Genomic DNA, 18,989 nt, shown 5'->3' with positions numbered 1-18,989 from the left:
GCATAAAAACAAATTATGCAATGAAAGGCATAGCATTATGACCCATAATTAAGGCTAAGATTTTGTCATGGATATTTTTGGAAAAGTCACAGACAGGTCACGGACAATAATAAAAAATTCATGGAAGCCCATGGCCTGTCCCTGAGTTTTACTAAAAATATCCATGACAAAATGTGGAGCCTGGGCATCTACCAGTGGACTGGGAGCTCCAGGGGTCTCCACAATCCATGTGAGCTTGGTGCTCCCTGGTCACCCTGCCACAGCAGAGTTGGGGGAACCCCACAGCTCCCTGCCTCCACAGGCTGTAGGGGACCCTGCAGATCCCAGCTGGCACTGACTGAAGTCATGGAGGTCTTTGGAAGTTACTGATTCCATGACTTCCATGATCTCTGTGACTAAATCACAGCCTTACCCATAATGCATAGCTTTTCAGTAAGGGAGACTTGGTAGTGGCACCTATCATTCTAATAGCTCACCTTAGTATAAGGCTGTTCAGCATTGCTTCTAAACTCTCATTTATTCTTTTTGTTCTTGTTGCCTTTCCAGGATGAACTCAGTGATGTTATTGACGTTAAGGATCCAGACTTAACCCCTGCAGATGGACGCAGACAGAAACGACTGGAGACTGAGGCTGCTAAGTTTGATCCTGATCATTATCTGTAAGTACTACTTTATTCCTCCTGATGAAGTGAATTTACATCAGCTAAAATAAATGTATTTTGCCATTTGATAGATGATGGATTTTAAAATCTCTTGAAAAAAAAATGGGTTTACTTCTTATTTGCCTGACTCTTCATGTCTCATAACACTAGACTTCAGAGGGTGTTCATAAGTGTGACAGTGACACAAGACATTGCTCATCCACTTCAGGCTTACTTTGCTGGTCAGTTAAACTCAAAGGCCAGTCTGTACGCAAGCAGAGCTGCTGCTGCTGCGAACTGCAGAATATTATTTCATAGTTGACCTCTCAAGCATCAGGGTAACCAATCCTTGCCAGCATTTTAGGTTGCAGACATCGTAGTTCTGTTTTCTCCTAAGTAACAATGGCAGTCAACCCATCTTAACCATGAGCAGATAAACATTCTCTTTTTAGATGGATTCTACAATGTTTCTCTGAGTTCTGTGATCATTTGACTTTTGCTTAAGTCACCCTTTATTTGTTGCTCAGATCCCATCCCCTTGTTAGTGAGCCCAGAGCAGTGCCACCCGGCCAGAGCAGCCCCCTGGCTGTGCTGGCTGGCCCTTTAATCAGTTAACCCTTTAAACTTTTAATAAATGGTATTCTGTTATTGTTTAACAGTGCGATTAATAGTGTGATTAATCAGTTAATTTTTTTAAATTGCCCAATTAATTGTAATTAATTTTTTAATCGCTTGAAACCCCTAATTTTTAGTGAATGGCAAATGCCTCTGAGAATCTGGGATTGGTGTTTTTTTGTATGTGTACTATACACTGAAATAAATAACAAGCGACTCTTTTCTCCAGTGCTGACTTTTTTGAAGATGAAGTCATTCAGCATGTTTTGAAGTACAAGCCCTGGTGGGTTGATGCTTATGCAAAAAAGATGGCTTCCCAGGGAAGGTGTCATCAGGAACATGTTAGTCAAACAACGTTCGGTAAGAGTGTATACATTTCATTTAATTTTTATTGCTTCTGTTCCACATTACTTGTCAGAAAGCTGTCTTCAAGATGAAAAGTCATGGTTCTAGCTAGCAATTTCCAATCTGTAATATTAATACCACCCTTTGTTATTATTTATTTCAAGGATGATTATAATGAAGTTGTTTTGAAGAGTTGAGTGTCTGTTTGGATAGGAGATATTGGTCATCTCTCCTGCAGCATTTATATATAAACTACTAGAGTTTTGTGCAATTCATTATTATGCAACCTTGTATCTTCAGAAGAAACTATAGTTTTAGCTCTTTGTCATCTGTTCTCAAGGATTATATTAGACACATCAGTGATCTCTGAAGACTCAGTTCCCTTTTAAGACTTTGCTTTCGATTTTAAGGACCTCATGGAAACCACTCAAGAGTTGACAGTCATGAAATGTAATATCAAATTAAAACTGTCTTTGTTTGGACATTATATTAGCTGGAATGTGGGAGTGCCCCATGTGTTATTAGTATATCTCCTTTTTTCAGATTTTCGTAAGTCATTGTTCTTTTGGTACCAGATATTTCCTTTTGTTGAAAATACAGTAGTAATTAATTTTTGTATCCACTTGTGAATATGATGCAGACACTGTACTGTACGTCTCATTGTTCAGAATCATTTGCATAAAACTGTCCTAGTATCAGCCAATATTTCTATACAATATATGAATCATCTTTAGAAACTTGTATATTATATTGTTCCACAGGTGGTTATTCCACATATGTTTTTTATGTATCCTATGGGCTTCTTTCCATTCCTTGTTTATGGCCTACAAGATGTGTTTCATCTTTAGAGGATGAACTTGTGACAGTACTGTTAATGGGTATCTGTGTGAGATTACTACTTTTACATAAAGTGGTTTTAGAGTTGACTGTAACCTTTATATATGTTCTCTGATCGTCATATCATCTCCTAGATGATTTAGGAACACAGGATTTGCCATACTAAATGATAATTGTTAATACATCAAACATGGGATCCATATGTACAAATATTACTTTGTGTTTCTAGGCTCTAGTTCCTTGTACTCTGACCTTTCACACAGGAAATAGAAGGGAATCTGGGTAAACAGTGTGTGTTGCAACAGCTCTGGTACATTCTCTCATTGATCTCCATCCAGCCATTGCAATGAGGCATTGTTAACACACACATCACATAAATTGGAGACACAGTAGATTAAAGACATTGGACAAAAGTGTGAGAGACATGGAAACAAAAAGGTAGCGAGGTTTATTTCTTTTGTTTGCTCTCACTGTTGACTTCTCATTTAATAAAGTTGTTACCACATTTGGCCATGTTACAGAATACAACAAAAATGAAGAACAGTGGGCAGATTATATTGATAGAATAAATAGTTTTTGTTTTTGTTTTTTTTTTTGCAAATGATGTTCCTGAAGAAAAACATGGGGTTTATAGGAAATGACTCAGAAATGACTCAAAAACTCGACAAGCCTTAGTGATCCAACTGGGAAAAGTTATGCAGCGGTTGGGACAGTCCTAAGGGACCATCTCTTTCCCAGATGGCTCATTATAGGGAAGAAGTTTAGTTTTGATGTCACAAACGTGATCAGAACCCCTCAGTCTGTTGGCTGAATTTAAGAAACTCATGGCATTTTGTGAGCACTCGTGTAAATTTAAATGACTCATTAAAGGACTGTGTGGTGTTTGGGTTATGTAATGACAGCGGCCAAAAGAAATTGTTGACTGAAGGAGATTTGAGAAAGAAGCTGCTATTGTGTCAGTGGAAACTTTAGCAAGAGATGACAGGGAACCGAGTGAGAGTCTGAAACCAGTGGAGGCTGTTGAACCCTGACTTAGATGTGATAGAAGAAATCACCATGAGAGGGAGTGCAGGTTCCACTTGGAGATCTGTCATTAATGCAGATGCATAAGGGAGCAGGAAGCCTCAAGGGTACAGAAAGTATGTACATGCTGTGGAGGAGCAATCAGTGAGCAATCTGATGAGTTCTCTATGTTTGAAGAAAGTATTAAAGCAATAAAATCAAAGACAGTGCAGCCAATTTGAGTTATAACGAAGATTCAAGGAATTTCTGTTTATACAGAGTTAGAAGTAACAGGGATGTCACAAAAATATTTTACTCAATACTTCCAAGGAAAATGCAAGTTGACTGTCTCCAGATCTGTATTAGTGATACATTCTGGAAAAGAACTGATGCGTCAGGGTATTGCCGAAGAGGAAGTGATATTGAAAGAGCACATGTATGAATTGAGCCTGTATATTGTGGAAAGGGAAGGATTTCTCTTACTGGTTGTGAGTGGCTGTGTTATCCAGTAGGACTGGGCAGACATCTGATTGCAGAAAGCAAGGGTGCCGTGTGTGCCTGAACCAAAGCTCACTGAAGTCAATGGGAAGGCTTTTGATGATTTCAAAGAGCTTTGGATCATGCCCATATTAAAAACTCTCAGGAGGCTAGGGCCAATGCCCAGCTGCAAAATGTCAGAGAGTTTAAAAGTACAGGCACTCTAGCGGCACAAACTAATATTGCGTTTATTATAATATCCTTTGAGATTGATTTAGATGATGCCCATTTGTATGATAAACCTGTAGTTTGTTGGGCATGTCAGTTTGTATACCACTGAAAGTGTTTGTTGTGTGCCAGACTGAATTTACAGCAGTGCCCATGGGGGCTGCCCTGTGCCCTCCCATGCAAGGGCATAAGGTGTGGAGTTGCCACTACCCTCCCTTGGTTCCTTCTTACTGCCCTCCTACTGCCTTCAGTGAGACAGAACCCAGCGAGTATCTGACCAGCTACCCCGGCTAAGCTTCAGACTTATTCCTTTTCAAACTATTTGAAGAATATTTCTTGAATGTTTCTTTTTTATTATATAGGGACAAGGTAGTATTAAGGCCTTACCCAAAATTCATCCTCAGAGTGGTCTGAAACTTTATCTGAATCAATCCATCAAAAAGCACATTATGCACTGGGAGAAAATAAATTGCACACTAGATGTTTCCAAGACTTTGCTTTGTTATATTGATAGGACAAAACCATTGAGACTCACCCTCTCTATTTATGGCTGTAGATGGGTGTTGTAAAGGTTAAGCCATCTCATCTCAGAGAATATCACAATTGGCTACAACAATGTATCTCCTTGTGTTAACAGTTGGCTGGTGAATCTCTCCCACTGAACATCAAGACTCATTACAGAGTGACATTTACATTCTTCAGACATTTGCGAATATCAGAGATGTACAAGGCAATGACATGGAGTAACTCCCTGACTTTTGTCAAACACTATGGACTTAGCAGCTGGGTCAGGACTAAGTTTAGGAGAGCAGTATTACAATCAAGGTTTGACTGATGCAGCTGAAACTCCTCATTCCTCCCATCCTGAGGGGTAATGCTTGCCATTCACCTGAAGTGGGATTCACTCTCATGCATACTTGAAGAAGAAAGGACAGTTACTTGCCTTATGGTTTCTTTGGTTCTTCAAGTTGATGTTGTCAGTGTGGATCCCCCAACCTGTTCTCTATCCCTGCTTTTCAGAGTCCTCAGCTACCAAGGGCTTTGAATTGCCAGGGAACTGAAGGAGGGCTGTGGTCACTCTGCTCTTGCATAGAAGCATGAGGAGGCACAGGGTGCATTTGCAACCCTGAGGGACACTGTTGTGTTAAAAAAAAAAAAAAAAAAATCTGATCTCATGCTCATCAGATGCAGGCACACCTACAGTGGGTTCTGTGTTGACAACATCTCAAAGAACCACAGTTACTGTAGAGTGGGTAACGTCTTTTGTCCTTTATCAGCCTGTCTTTCCATGGCTTGAAAAGCAATGCTTGTGTAGTACATGTGTTAAGCTTTCGTGTATGTATAGTTTGTATGCTGTGTAGTTTTGCAGAAAACAAGACGATACACATTTACTCTTACCATGTTATCTTATATAATCAGATAATATGTATATAGTAATACTGTATTAAGTTCCATTTTATGACTTTCAGCTTTAAGGGACATTTCTTTCTAACTGTGGAGATACTCATTATTCCTGACAGAAATTTATTGAAAAAGGAATCCATTTCTATTTGTGCCACTTGTAAGAAATTTTTAAAAAGCACTATTACTTGTATTATATTTGTAAACCAATTAATGTTGCAAAATGTAAGTGATTTATAATGGGTATATGACTCAGTCCATTATGGAGTGGCTGTATAGTCAGAACGATTCTATTTTGGCGTTAGAGAGCACTTATTTGCAGAATTCAGTGAAAGTTTAAACTGAAAAGCAAAAATTTATTTTTTTGTAATTAGCCCACCTTCATCAATTTTACTGTCTTTTTTACTTTGAATGGGTCACTGAATGGAAATTTGAGCTAGCCTGATCATACTTATACCTATACATACTAAATACCTATAGAGGTAATAGAAGCCCAAAATAATCACCTTTTTTCAGCCTAAAGTGGTTTAAAAATGGACCCACATCTCCATTCTCTATAAAATATTTTTTTAAATTTAGCATTTTCTCTATAAGTCCTCTAAAACAAGGGCTTACATCTGTGTTCAAAGTTCTTGCTCCTTATCTGGTCAACCCAGTGTGACTGGGGTTTCAGGACGGGGGTGGGAGGGTGGTGGCACATTGAGGTTACTCAATTAGGGCAAACTTCAAAGAATGGGGCAGACAATCCCCCTAACTGGTGGATATTCCAATACTTAGATTTACCAAGCCAGCACAAAACGGGTTCTACAATACCTTACTGGTTACACAGAAGAGAGAAACTTAGTTCCCTTATAGCAACCCAGCCTTGGGCTTCTACCCAGACTCTCAAGTCAAATATGATGAGGATTACTGAAAACCTTATTCATTGTATAAGAAAGTTCTGTCAGTCCCAAAGGATCGGACAAATCACCTGTCAAGTTAAAGAATATTTCAGATCTTACCAATTCTTATTAACTAAACTAAAATTTATTAAAAAAGAAAAGAGAGAGAGAATATTGGTTAAAAGATCAGTGTACCCACAAACATGAGTACAGTTCTGAGATCAATTTCATAGAGATGGTGAGCTTTGTAGTTGCAAAGAGTTCTTTCAGAATTAGTCCGTGGATTCAGTCCAATGTTTATATCCAGAGTGATCCAGGTGGGGTCTTACGACTTAAGCTTTCCCTGCATAAAGCATCAAGCAGATCTGAGATGAAAAAGGATCAGGACCCAAGAGTTTTGTAGGTAGTTCCCGGCCTTCTCTTGACAGCTCAGAGTTCTTAGCTGAACAATAGGCAATCATCCTGACTCTGAAGTAGACCTATTTCCTAAGCATCACTGGTAATTAGCTACATAGATTAACATAAGGCAATTGCCTGTTTTCTGCTATTTGTAGGTGATTTGCTATATACGTCAAAGAGAAATCAATACAATGATATCAATATATTTACAGTTCATTTAAATGTTCTCCTTTTGATCTCTGAATTAACAGAATACAGCATAGACAGGGCATTTAATAAGTTTCACAACTTGTTTTTATGCGCATCCCTATCGGACCAAAATGTGATACACACACTCAGCTTAGAGCTGTAAATTTAAGCAAATAAGAGATGTGATTTGGTAACAGACATAATTTTTTTGTTAACTGATATAGATTTTGTCATATTAAAGAGTTCAAAATGTTCATAAATATTAAAATACATCTGTTCTGATGCACAAGATTAGACCATGATGAACATGTCCTCTCAGATAAGCTGATTATATAAACAAACCATTACTAGTGGCTGGTGCTGGATCAAGTGCGTGTTGAAAGGTAGAGAATTGTTAGATTTTAGTGTCTTTATAGTTTTACGTCTAGTTGACTAGAATTATTTATGTGTGAGAGTTCCTCATTATTATCTTCATATGGTAGCTAAAAGAGGTGACTGGTTGGTTGGTTGAGACCTAGCTTGGTAACTTGGCCATCATCATAGGGTTTCGTAGTCTATAGGCCCAGATTCAAGGTGAAGATTTGTGAGGACAGTCTTGTAGAGTGAGTTTCGTGAGGACACACGTTTGAAATTTTTGGACATTATCCCTCTGTCTGTATCCGTGTCTGTGTTTACTATATATATGTCATCCCTTTGTCTTCAGCTCAGCATGTTATATTATACCTTGTGTGCTTGAGTTTTGATTCAGTGATAAGGATAATAACCTGTCTGTCTGTTTCATTTTGTGTTCTTAATTAGTATTCCTTCCTTTTAAGTCTTTACAGCATTTGTGTACCATTCATCATTTGTGTACATATTTACAGTAGAAGATTACAAGTGTAGATAAGCTACTTATTTACAGCAGAATATTTTAAGGGTGGGTAGGCTACGTATTGACCAGATAGATCACTATGAAGAGGAGATCTGAAAGTGGTGCAAGCAAGAGATTGCGAAAACAACTGAGTGAAGCAGCAGCTAAGAGCTCAAAGCCAATAACTTCATTTCTCAAACCACTGGAAAACACACCTTACCCAACAAACAATGCTACAGATAATGAAAACTCCGCAACTGCAACAGGTGATATTTCAATGCCAATACATGAACATGAGGACAGTAGTCAAGGAGACGTGCCAGCAGTAACAGCTGCAGCAGAAGATCCTGTGTACGATCAAGAAACTCAAGAGCAACAGGAAGGTGTCGATCTTACGCAGCAAGAGCAATTCATGAGTACTGTACTTGACCGGTTTGACTGTGACTGACATTGGAATTATTGACAAAAGCAATGCGGCCCAAATGCAATCTTTTCTTCAAATTAGTTGTTTTGAAATTCCAAGTAACATTCCACAAGATGCTGATAATCATACTTTCCCTACTCATGTGCTGACAAAAACTCTTCCAAATGGTGAGACCTGCACAAGAGACTGGTTATGCTGGAGTACGGAAAAACAATCTCTGTACTGTGCACCCTGCTTCATTTTGAACAAAAGTGCTACAAATGCATCAGTTCTCTCTGATCAGTCAGGGTGGAGCATCAACAGAGGCTGGAGGAAGTTGAAAGACCAGATACCATCACATGAGAGTTCAATGTCACACAAAGAAAACTATGTTGCATGGAAATCAGCCAGTAGGGCAGCATCAGCTGAAAGTTCAGTTGAGAATTTACTCTTGAGTGAACGCTCTACAGAAACTAATAACTGGAAAAAACTTCTCGAGCGGATCCTGAACGTCATCCATTTTCTTTCTGAGTGGGGATTGTCTTTCTTTGGTTCCAGTCAACATATTGGTGATCATGCAAATGGAAACTTTCTGGGCATAGTTGAGCTCCTCAGCAAATATGACCCACTTTTAGCAGAGCATGTTAAACGTGTTCGAGAATTGCAAGAGAGTCAAAAGCACATGCAAGTCCATTATCTCTCCACACGCATATAAAACGAGTTTAATGAGCTATGTGGGTCATTCGTACAAACAATTCTTGATGAGATTCGAAATGTCAAGTATTTTTCAATCATTGTTGATGCCACTCCAGATTGTTCTCACAAAGAACAGACTACTATGGTTATTTGATAGGTTAGGATTGTAGACAGCTCAAAATTTTCAATTGAAGAAAGATTTATTTGATGATTTCATGAGAAAAACTGGAAAAGAAGTTGCTGCTCAAGTACTAGCAATTCTAGAAGGTTTTAAGTTAGATTTTCAAGTCTGAATTGGTCAAGCCGATGACAATGGATCTAATATGGCTGGGAAGTACAAAGGCGTACAAGCAGTTCTGCTTGAGCATAATTCAGACTGTATTTTCCTCAGCTGTGGAAACCACACACTTAACCTTGTAGGTGTTGACTGTGCTGAATCATGCAAGGAGGCAATTACTTACTTTGGAACTATTCAGCAAATGTACAATCTCTTCAGTAACAGTCCACAAAGGTGGTAAATTCTGAAGCAGTATCTTCCTGTTTCACTGCATGGGATGTCCAAAACTAGATGGTCTGCACGGATTGATGGTGTTCAACCAGTTGTGCAGCATTTGAATTCAATGAGAGAGTCTTTAAATGAGCTTGAATCTCTCAATCTCACTGCACAGGCTCGAACTGAACTTCAGTCTATTCAAAAGCACGTCTAAATTTGAATACATTCTGATGTCATCTTTGTGGATGAAGCTACTTACAATGATCCACCAAACTAACCTGGTAATTGAAGCACACAATGCTACACTTGATGTTGAGAGGGATAACATTGAAAATCTTATCGATGGGATGCGATCCTGACTGAGTCCAAATTAGTAGCACAGAATATTGGCATTTCATCTGAGTTCTCCACCAATCGCAACTTACCTCCTGAATTCGATGCCAAGCAGCATTATAGGGTCAGTGTCTTCCTTGTCATCATTGACTCTATTCAGTTAGGTCTTACACGTTGATTTGAGTCACTGCAACTAATTTGTACCCTTTTTGGGTTTCTTTGGAAGTTCAATAGACTGAGTAATGAAGATCTACTTTCTGTAGCTGAACAATTTCAGCAACAGTACAACAAAGAAATCTCAAAAGATCTCAGTGACGAGGTCATCTTCCTCAAACAAATATATTCCACAAACTTTAAATTGGATTGCAAGCCAAAGGAATTGCTTCAAGAAATATTTGAACTTGGACTCTGTGGGGTGTTTCCTAATATCACAATTGCATTGCGTATTTTTGTCAGTTTTCCTGCATCAGTGGCTTCAGGTGAACGCACCTTCAACATGTTGAAGCAGGTAAAGAACTATCACTGTTCAACTATGGGACAAGAGTGTTTGAATGGGCTCGCCATGCTTAATATATATATATATATATAATGTATAACCCTTAAAATAAATATATATAATATATATGTATAACCCCAGTAATGATTATATAGCTGTACATTACTGGCAAAGTAGTGGTGTCAGAATAAAATAAGTATAGGAGAATAATGACTCTAGTTAGAAAATTTTCTTAATGATTCCTCCACTGATACATTACTGATACATTACTTGTGTGTTTTTCTCCCTTTGCGAACCTAACAGGATATTCTAGATGTATCAAAATAGGAAAGATCTCACCCCCTCCAGGCTCCCACCAGGAGTTCTTTGTTTCTTCACAGAACTGAGGGTAGCCTAGACTCACTCTTTCTTACTTCTTATCAAGACAAGTAGATCTCAGTTCTGCCAGATAGTTAAAGATGTGCCTAACTTTAGGCATGAGAATAGTCCAATGGAAATCAATGGGATTATTCCCATGCTTAAAATTAAGCATGTGCTTGAATACCTTGCTGAACTGGCCCATACCTAAGCAAAAATTCTTCCTTGGTTCAAGGCTGTAGAAGCAAGAACCCCTTAGCAGAGCTTCAGAGAGCAATTTTGAAAACCCCTGTTCTCCACTTCTTTATGCTCTCTGTAAAGCCTGCCCTCTTCTGTCACATTTCTGACACTATCACTAGGGCAAATTTGCTGAAGTAGCACCAGTGTATGGCCTGGTCTAGACTACAGGGTTAGGGCAACGCAAGGCAGCTTACAGCGACCTAACAGTGTAAGCGTGTACACTAAAATATTGCTCCCGCCGATGTAACTCACCCGCGACGCTGACGTAATAACTCCACCTCTGTGAGAGGTAGAGCGCTTAGATCGTCGTAGTTAGGTCGAACTCTTCTTATAGCTCTGGTATCTGGCTGTTAAAAATCAGCACACAGCTGTTTCACCTGCACCCTCCACCCTGGCAGGAATTTCTCCCCCTTTGCTTTACAGATATTATAAAGCGCACAGCAGACAACTATAACCAGAGCCATTCCTAGGGTATGGCAAATTGGGGCAACTGCCATGGGCCCTGTGCTTTGGGAGGCCCCGTGCTTCCTGAGGAGGTGGGCGGGGAGGTGAGGCATGGGAGGGCGGGGGGAGCAAGGAGGAGCCCCCCCAGCAACCTCCCCCTCCCCTGAGGGCCTCCTGCCTGCCGGCGGGCCCCGCCAATCAGTGTCTCCATCTCCATCCCAGCACCTACTGCCAATTAGCTGTTTTGCCGCATCTGGAGCAAGGGCACAGTGCACTCGGGGGAGGGAGAAGTGGGAAGAGGTGGGGTGGGGACAGGTCTGGGCGGAGCTGGGGGGAGCACCCATGGCTAGATAGAAACTTGGCACCTATGTCCTGGGCCCCACATTCCCCAGGGATGGCCCTGGCTATAACCATGGGGATATTTTTTTCACTGAGGTCTAATCTTGTGAGTAGACAGCACCAGAGGCCTTTCAGGCAGCCAAAGCCACGTTCAACTGTCATTCTGTACCTGCTGTGGTTGAAGTGCTCCTAGCTGCTGTTGAGGTGGCCAGTGTATGGCTTCATGAGCCATGGGAATAAGGGGTAGGCTGGGTCTCCCAGCATCACTATAGGCATTTCAATATCCCCAGTGGTAATCATCTGGTCTGGAAAGAAAGTGCCTGTTTACAGCTTTCTGAACAGGCCTGTGTTTTTAAAGATGCATGCGTCATGCATCTTCCCTGACCATCCCAAGTTGATGTCGGTAAAATGTGCCCGGTGAGCCACCAGCACTTGCAATACCATAGAAAAGTAGCCCTTTCTGTTGATGTACTCTGTGGCAAGGAGGTCCTGTGCTAGAATAGGGATATGTGTGCCATCTATCGTCCCACTGCAGTTCCTGAACCGTGTTGCTGCAAAACCACCCGCTATGTCCTGCATATTGCCCAGAGTCAAACTCCTTCGTAGCAGGACATGAGTAATGGCCCTGCACATTTGCATCACAGCAACCCCGCCCCACCAGTGGATTTCCCAACTCCGAATTGTTTCCTGACTGATCGTTAGCAATCTGGTGTTGCTTCCACACAGAAATCTCCACTTGCCCTCCACAGCCAGTTCAGCTCTCATTTTGATGTTGCTGTGCCGGAGGGCTGGGGCGAGCTCCAAACACATTTCCAGGAATGTGGCCTTGTGCATCCGAAAGTTCTGTAGCCACTGTTTGTCATTCCATACCCGCATAATGATGCGGTCCCACCAGTCAGTGCTTGTTTCTTGGGCCCAGAACTGGCGCTTCATTGTTTGCAGCTGCTCTTTGATGGCCAACAACAACCTTGAATTGTTTCTTTTCATGGTGCACAGCAAGCCAGCCTGCAAAGAATTGTCATATTCCTTGTGGCTCTGGAAATGCTGCAGGATCAGGCACTCTTTGTTCACAACACTCATCACAGTAGTGCAGAGCTGTGTAGGATCCATGCTTCTTGCAGAGATGGCGGACACACGGGTTTGTTGAGCTTTTGAAAAGAGGCGTGCAACATTCTGGGATGCAGATAAAATTATGGGATGGAGAAAACTACATCATGGGACATTGAAACCATATTCCCAGTTACCCCGTGCAACTCGTTTGCTCCCGTGAGGCATTGCAAAACCTTCCCAAAACAGCCTGTGCTAGATAGTAGTGAGGTGCACAGTGGGATAGCTACCCACAGTGCACTGCTCTTTGCATTGATGCAAGCACTGCTAGTTGGAGACGCGCACTGCTGAAACAAGGAGCATAATGTGGACATGCAAAAGCAATTTAACGACTGCGGCCGCTGTATGTCAATGTAACTTAGGCTGACTCAATTTTCTAGTATAGACTTGTCCTATATCTCATAGACTTGTCCTATAGCTCAGCCCCCCTCCCACCTGTGTTTGTGGATAACCTGTGCTGTCAAGGATTCGGCAGTACTGGGAGGAACTTGGCAGCTGGTTGGCCAATGGCAGGACATTGCTGGGAGAATGGATGAAAACGGACATAATTGAAAAGTATATTGCGTTTGTAAAAAAGAAGATCTTTTAATGAACAAAGGTTTGTAAAATGCTATGTAAGCTAGTAGAAGTTCATGGGAAGATGACATAAGTCAGTATGATATTTAATTTACTTTCCTATTGAAAATGTTGAACTAAAAAGCAGCTGAATTTTTGTTGTTACTGCTTTTACTAATTTGTCGAGAATTTTTTTTAATGATAAATAGTTTCTTAGAATAAACATTTGATTACTTTTATTTTTGACTGGGAGGAGTAAGTACAAATGCAGATATCTTTTTGCATGGTATTATAATTAACTGAAGATTTTATTTGTTTGATTATTGCTCTTACTTTCCTCCTTGCTTATTTTCCCTTGTTTTGTTTTTTACCTCTTCAGTTCTCGTAATATCTCATTACCAGTTTTTTTTGGATCTGCTAGTCTCATTAGCATTTAATGCCTTTAGCTGTTTTCTATTCTTACCTTGAATCTACTTTTAATTAACCTTTTCTGTCTCTTCCTTCAGCTTTTATGTACACTGTATATTTTGTCTTCCTCTAATTTGCTGTTTCATTTGTCCTAAGTGGTTTTTTTCTTTTTTGTCCCTTATATTTTTATTGTTTATTGCAATCATTGCATCTCCAGTTCATTGTTTTCTTCCTGATTTTTCTTCTCAGCTTGAATGGCAGTCATCAGGCTATTAAGATCACTGAAAAACTGCTTTTGCTGCACAATGCTCGGGATGCCAGTGGAAACATTAGAGCAGGGGTGGCCAGCCTGTGGCTCCGGAGCCACATACGGCTCTTCAGAAGTTAATATGCGGCTCCTTGTATAGGCACCGACTCCAAGGCTGGAGCTACAGGCACCAACTTTCCAATGTGCTGGGGGGTGCTCACTGCTCAAACCCTGGCTCTGTCCCCACTCCACCCCTTATTGCTCCCTCCCCTGAGCCTGCCATGGCCTTGCTGCCTCTCCCACCCTCCCCAAGCCTCCTGCACACCATGAAACAGCTAATTGAGAGGGATGGAGAGGCACTGGTTGGTGGGGCTGCTATTGGGTGGGAGGCGCTTGAAGCGGGGGCGGGGGAGCTAATGTGGGGCTGCTGACATATTACTGTGGCTCTTTGGCAATGTACGTTGGTAAATTCTGGCTCCTTCTCAGGCTCAGGTTGGCACCCCTACATTAGAGACTAGACTTAATCTTTATTGTGTTTGTGTATCATTTCAGGGATAGGCACCTTTTTCTTAAACTGACAGTCTCAGATTTTTGTTCATGCTTACAATGTCTAAGGCAAGTCAAATAATCCTTAAAAAAAAAAAAAAAAAAAAAGCCTACCTAATTACATAGCCATTCCCATGAGGGGGAAACTTTTGAAAGGCTCTCTTTCTTGCTGCTAAGGTTCACATTAGAGTCTTGCTTCTACAGAATCCAGATGAAAGGCTTTACATTTTGTAACGGTCACATTCAGCTTAGTTAAAAGTTCATTTTTACTTTATTTCAAAATGCTGAACAGTAAAACTCCTTTTTAGGCAATACAAAAGTCTTCAAAGACTCAGGCTGACACATATATTTAATATAGCATTTACATGCTCCAGGGATCACTTGTTTTATTTACAGTAATCCATCATGCTTACCAGTGACCAGTCTGTCTGATTTTTTTTTTTAAAGAACAGCAACAATTTTTCTTTTTAAAGACTGAACCTTTCCATAAGCCTGTAAATTTCCAAAAAAATATAGCTTGTTCACCTGCACATCTACCAATGTGATATATACCAGCATGTGCCAGCAGTGCCCCTCTGCCATGTACATTGGCCAAACCGGACAGTCTCTACACAAAGAATAAGTGGACAGAAACCAGATATCAAGAATCGTAACATTCAAAAACCAGTAGGAGAGCACTTCAATCTCCCTGGACACTAAATAACAGACTTCAAAGTCACCGTTCTTCAACAAAAAAAAATTAAAAAACAGACTCCAACAAGAAACTGCAGAACTGGAATTAATTTGCAAACTGGACACCATCAAATTAGGCCAGAATGAAGACTGGGAGTGGCTGGGTCACTACAGAAAAATAATTTTCCCTCTGTTGATACTCTCATCTTCTTGTCAACTGCTGGGAATGGGGCACATCCACCTTGATTGAATTGGCCTCGTTAGCACTACAAAAAATAATTTTCCCTCTGTTGATACTCACACCTTTTTGTCAGCTGTTGGGAATGGGCTACATCCACCCTAACTGAATAGGCCTCGTTAGCACTGACCCCCCACTTGGTAAGGCAACTACCATCTTTTCATGTGCTGTATATTTATACCTGCTTACTGTATTTTCCACTCCGTGCATCTGGTGAAGTGGGTTATAACCCACGAAAGCTTATGCCCAAATAAATTTGTTAGTCTCTAAGGTGCCACGAGGGCTCCAAATAAATACAGTTACTTGGAGTTTCACAGGTTGACAATGTTGTGGCTGTCTTACTGCCTTCTGAAGTCTTCCTTGGATTCACTGCATAGGTGACATTAGTGGCACTGATTTGCCCTTCAGCAAATACTTTTCATATGGTGAAAAATTATGATTTATGTACCACCAAAAATTTGCTAGGCTCTTTGCTAATATATTTGAAAAGCAAGCTCCTGCTCCCAAAATATTACAGTCTAAAAAGGTGACACAAACATAAAGGAGAAGAAAGGATTATACCTTTTTTGATATATCTTATAGGGAATTACAGGTTTGTTTTTCATGGACCATGGAAAAATAGTTTTGGGGAGGGCTTGAGGAAGAGAGAAGTTGAGATTCAGGGAGGACTCTCCCATGTAATGGCTGCATGGGAGAAGGTGTAGAAATGCTTGTGGGAGAGAGGACAAAGGAAGTAGGGAGGGAGATGGAATTGGTAGGAAACAGGAGAGTGATGAACATTCAGGAATGAGAGGTAGGCATTAGCAGAAACTTGAAATTGAGAACATGGAGTTTGAAATGGATGTGGAGGCATTCAAGGGACTGTAAAGAGGGTGATGTGTTTGGAGCGATGGACAAGGCAGGTGAGTTTGACAGCAGCAAAGATGTTTAACTCAATGCACTTTGTATTTTTTAGGTTTCCAATACGGTATATTGTTGAATATCTGGAGGGCAGAGACTCTTTCTTATTGTCTGTTGTACAGCATCTAGCTCTTTTGGATCCTGAGTGGAGTGTCTGAGCACAGTTGAAATCACAATAATAATAATAATGCATATTGCTGTATAATGTCACAGAAGTAGACCCATTTTACAACTGTGTAGACTGACACCAAGAAGGTTAAGGAGTTTGCTCAGTGTCATAAAGTCATTGGCAACACTGGAAGTAGAATTTACAGTGAAACACTCTGACTGTTTGATAGTTATTCACTCCCTTTAAAGGATGTTAAACCATACTGACTCTAATATTAAGAAGCAATTTGAAACACATTCATATATGTTTCTGACAATGTGCAGCCATTCCAAAAAAAACAAAAAAAAACCCAAAACCAAACCTTATCTGTGCAGACCTATGTCATTGCTGGTTCCACTACGTGTTACCATTGAAGAAAGGGTGTTTTTTTTAAAAAAAAAGATTAGTTTAATTTAAACAGCTCTTTTTTAAGGAAATGATCAAGTTGCTCTATAATAGGTGCCTGATAATCTCTTGTAATATGTGTCTTGTTCTGAGTTTGCCATGATAACCTTTATTTTTGTTCTGTCTCTTACATTCTGAGCTTGTGAAAAATGCTCATGTAGTTAAACTGTGGCGATAAAAGACATCATCTGGGCACTGACTAATGTATAAAATATTTTAAATCAAGTTTAAGAATTCGTGTATGTAGAACACAGTAGGTGATAGCTGATGCTACTTTGCAAGAGATTAACCTTAAATACTATGAAAATATTGTTTGACAAAACACATTGATAACACAGAAGCGTGTGTAGCACACATTTAAAGTGGCAGAAGATGTAGTTATGCATTTATTCTGCTAAACTATGCAGAATTTTTTAAAAAGTAGAAAAATAATATGAATAACTAGATAGGTGTTTTCGTATGTTAATGAGCAGTCTCAGGCTTGGGTAATTTATAATTCAAAGCCCTTGATAAATGGAAAGATCTTTATTTGTCAACTAGAAGAAATATATTTCCTCCAGGGAGAGATTTTATTAAGGACACCTGGCACTTTGTATCAGCTAAATTAATGAATGTCTCACCACTTTATCCTTGGGGAATTGTTGCAAATCTTCTTTGCCAACCTCTAGTGAGCTTAAATTTTCTCTGTATATATTAGTTCCAGTTGAATATATGTTATAAGATACACTCTTGTCCTCTTCAAAATATATACCTCTTCATATATTTCTGTCATTCATGCCCTCTCACTGTTATGGCTTGCGGAGCTTGATCACCTTTTTGCATGGTTTATGTTGCTTTTCACATTAACAGTAAGAGATGTAGTATTCGTTGCACACACACACTTGCCTCCTAAAATCCAGATTTCAGATATAGACTCCAATTAATTTTTATTAGTGGCAAACTTTTTAAAAAGTCAGTTTACATTTGCCATTTGTTTGCTACTTTTTCCACTGAGATAGCTAGGAACACGAGGTTTGGATTACTTCTTGTTCCTGATCATGTCTAACCTTGTGGCCAGTAAGCATGTGAATTATTTTCCACTACTAGGGAAACAAACCTGAGTTTGCTTGTAATTTGTGATTCCTCACTCTACAACTGGCCTGTAACGAGGCTATAAGACCTATTGCTACTGACACGTAAGGGGGCATCCTTTATTTGTTCAATTAGTGGAGACCTATGATTTTTGGAGAAGGAGGTTCGAGCTAGTATTCCCCATAGTGTGTGTGTTACATTTGATGGCTGACCATGGTGTGTGTATGCATACAGCTGTGCAACTATAGGAGTATAGGAATTACCGGGGTAGACCAGAGCCAACCTGTGGTCCATCTAATCCAGTTACCTCTATATGACAGTGGGCAGTGCCAGATGCTTCTGAGGGATTATTTAGCTTCTCTGACATATCATTCTCCTTAATAGCTCTCTTATTGCCAGGTAGCAATCTTCTGTAGACTTTCAGACTCTGATATTGTGATGCTCTGATTGTACATAGGAATCAACCAGATCTGCTGCTTCCTGTTCAGAACCCAGGGATTTATCCCAAATGGCTTCTCTGATCTCCTTAGGGCATATACTCAGGAAATCGTCTTGTTCAAAAGGTCAAATAAATGGTCATAATTCTCAGTCCCTTTGCCCGTTTTCTCATGGAATCACATATCTTATATACATATTCTCTGTGACTCATCATTCTAAACCTTACTGTATACATTTTTGGGCAAATTGAAATATTTGCAATACAGCCCTTTACAATTCACTATATATTGAAGCTTGTTTAGTTTCCATTTAATTAAATACACTTAATGCTTTACCGAAGAGCTTTGCCGCTAGCAGGGAGACTTCCGTGTCTTCTGGAATTTTATGTAATTCACACAGTTTCTTGAAAGTAGTGAAATATTCTTTAATACAATGTATCTGTTTGTATACAGGGCTCAGTGCGTCCCAAATGGGTGTTTTTTGGGGAAGATCGATTTACTGCTTGAGGATTTTCTGTTTTTAGTTCCCATATACTGAGTTCATGTTGGCATTGCTTCCCTTTCTCTTCTTGCTGTAGTTTGATCTGAA

At 40.0% G+C, this 18,989-nt stretch overlaps 1 protein-coding gene across 1 annotated transcript in view; it reads left to right on the top strand.

Moving 5' to 3' along the window:
• The window catches only part of SHQ1 (SHQ1, H/ACA ribonucleoprotein assembly factor), a 99,754-nt gene that overhangs the window by 15,548 nt on the left and 65,217 nt on the right, over positions 1-18,989 (top strand). The window contains exons 6-7 of the mRNA XM_074957499.1: positions 547-659; positions 1,486-1,616. Coding sequence (XP_074813600.1) covers positions 547-659; positions 1,486-1,616 — 244 coding nt within the window. The remainder of the gene's footprint in view (positions 1-546; positions 660-1,485; positions 1,617-18,989) is intronic.

The sequence above is a fragment of the Natator depressus genome, chromosome 7, assembly GCF_965152275.1.
Source record: "Natator depressus isolate rNatDep1 chromosome 7, rNatDep2.hap1, whole genome shotgun sequence".
NCBI lineage: Eukaryota > Metazoa > Chordata > Testudines > Cheloniidae > Natator > Natator depressus.
Note: the sequence above shows the minus strand (reverse complement) of the source record. Positions and strands in the feature narration are given on the sequence as shown.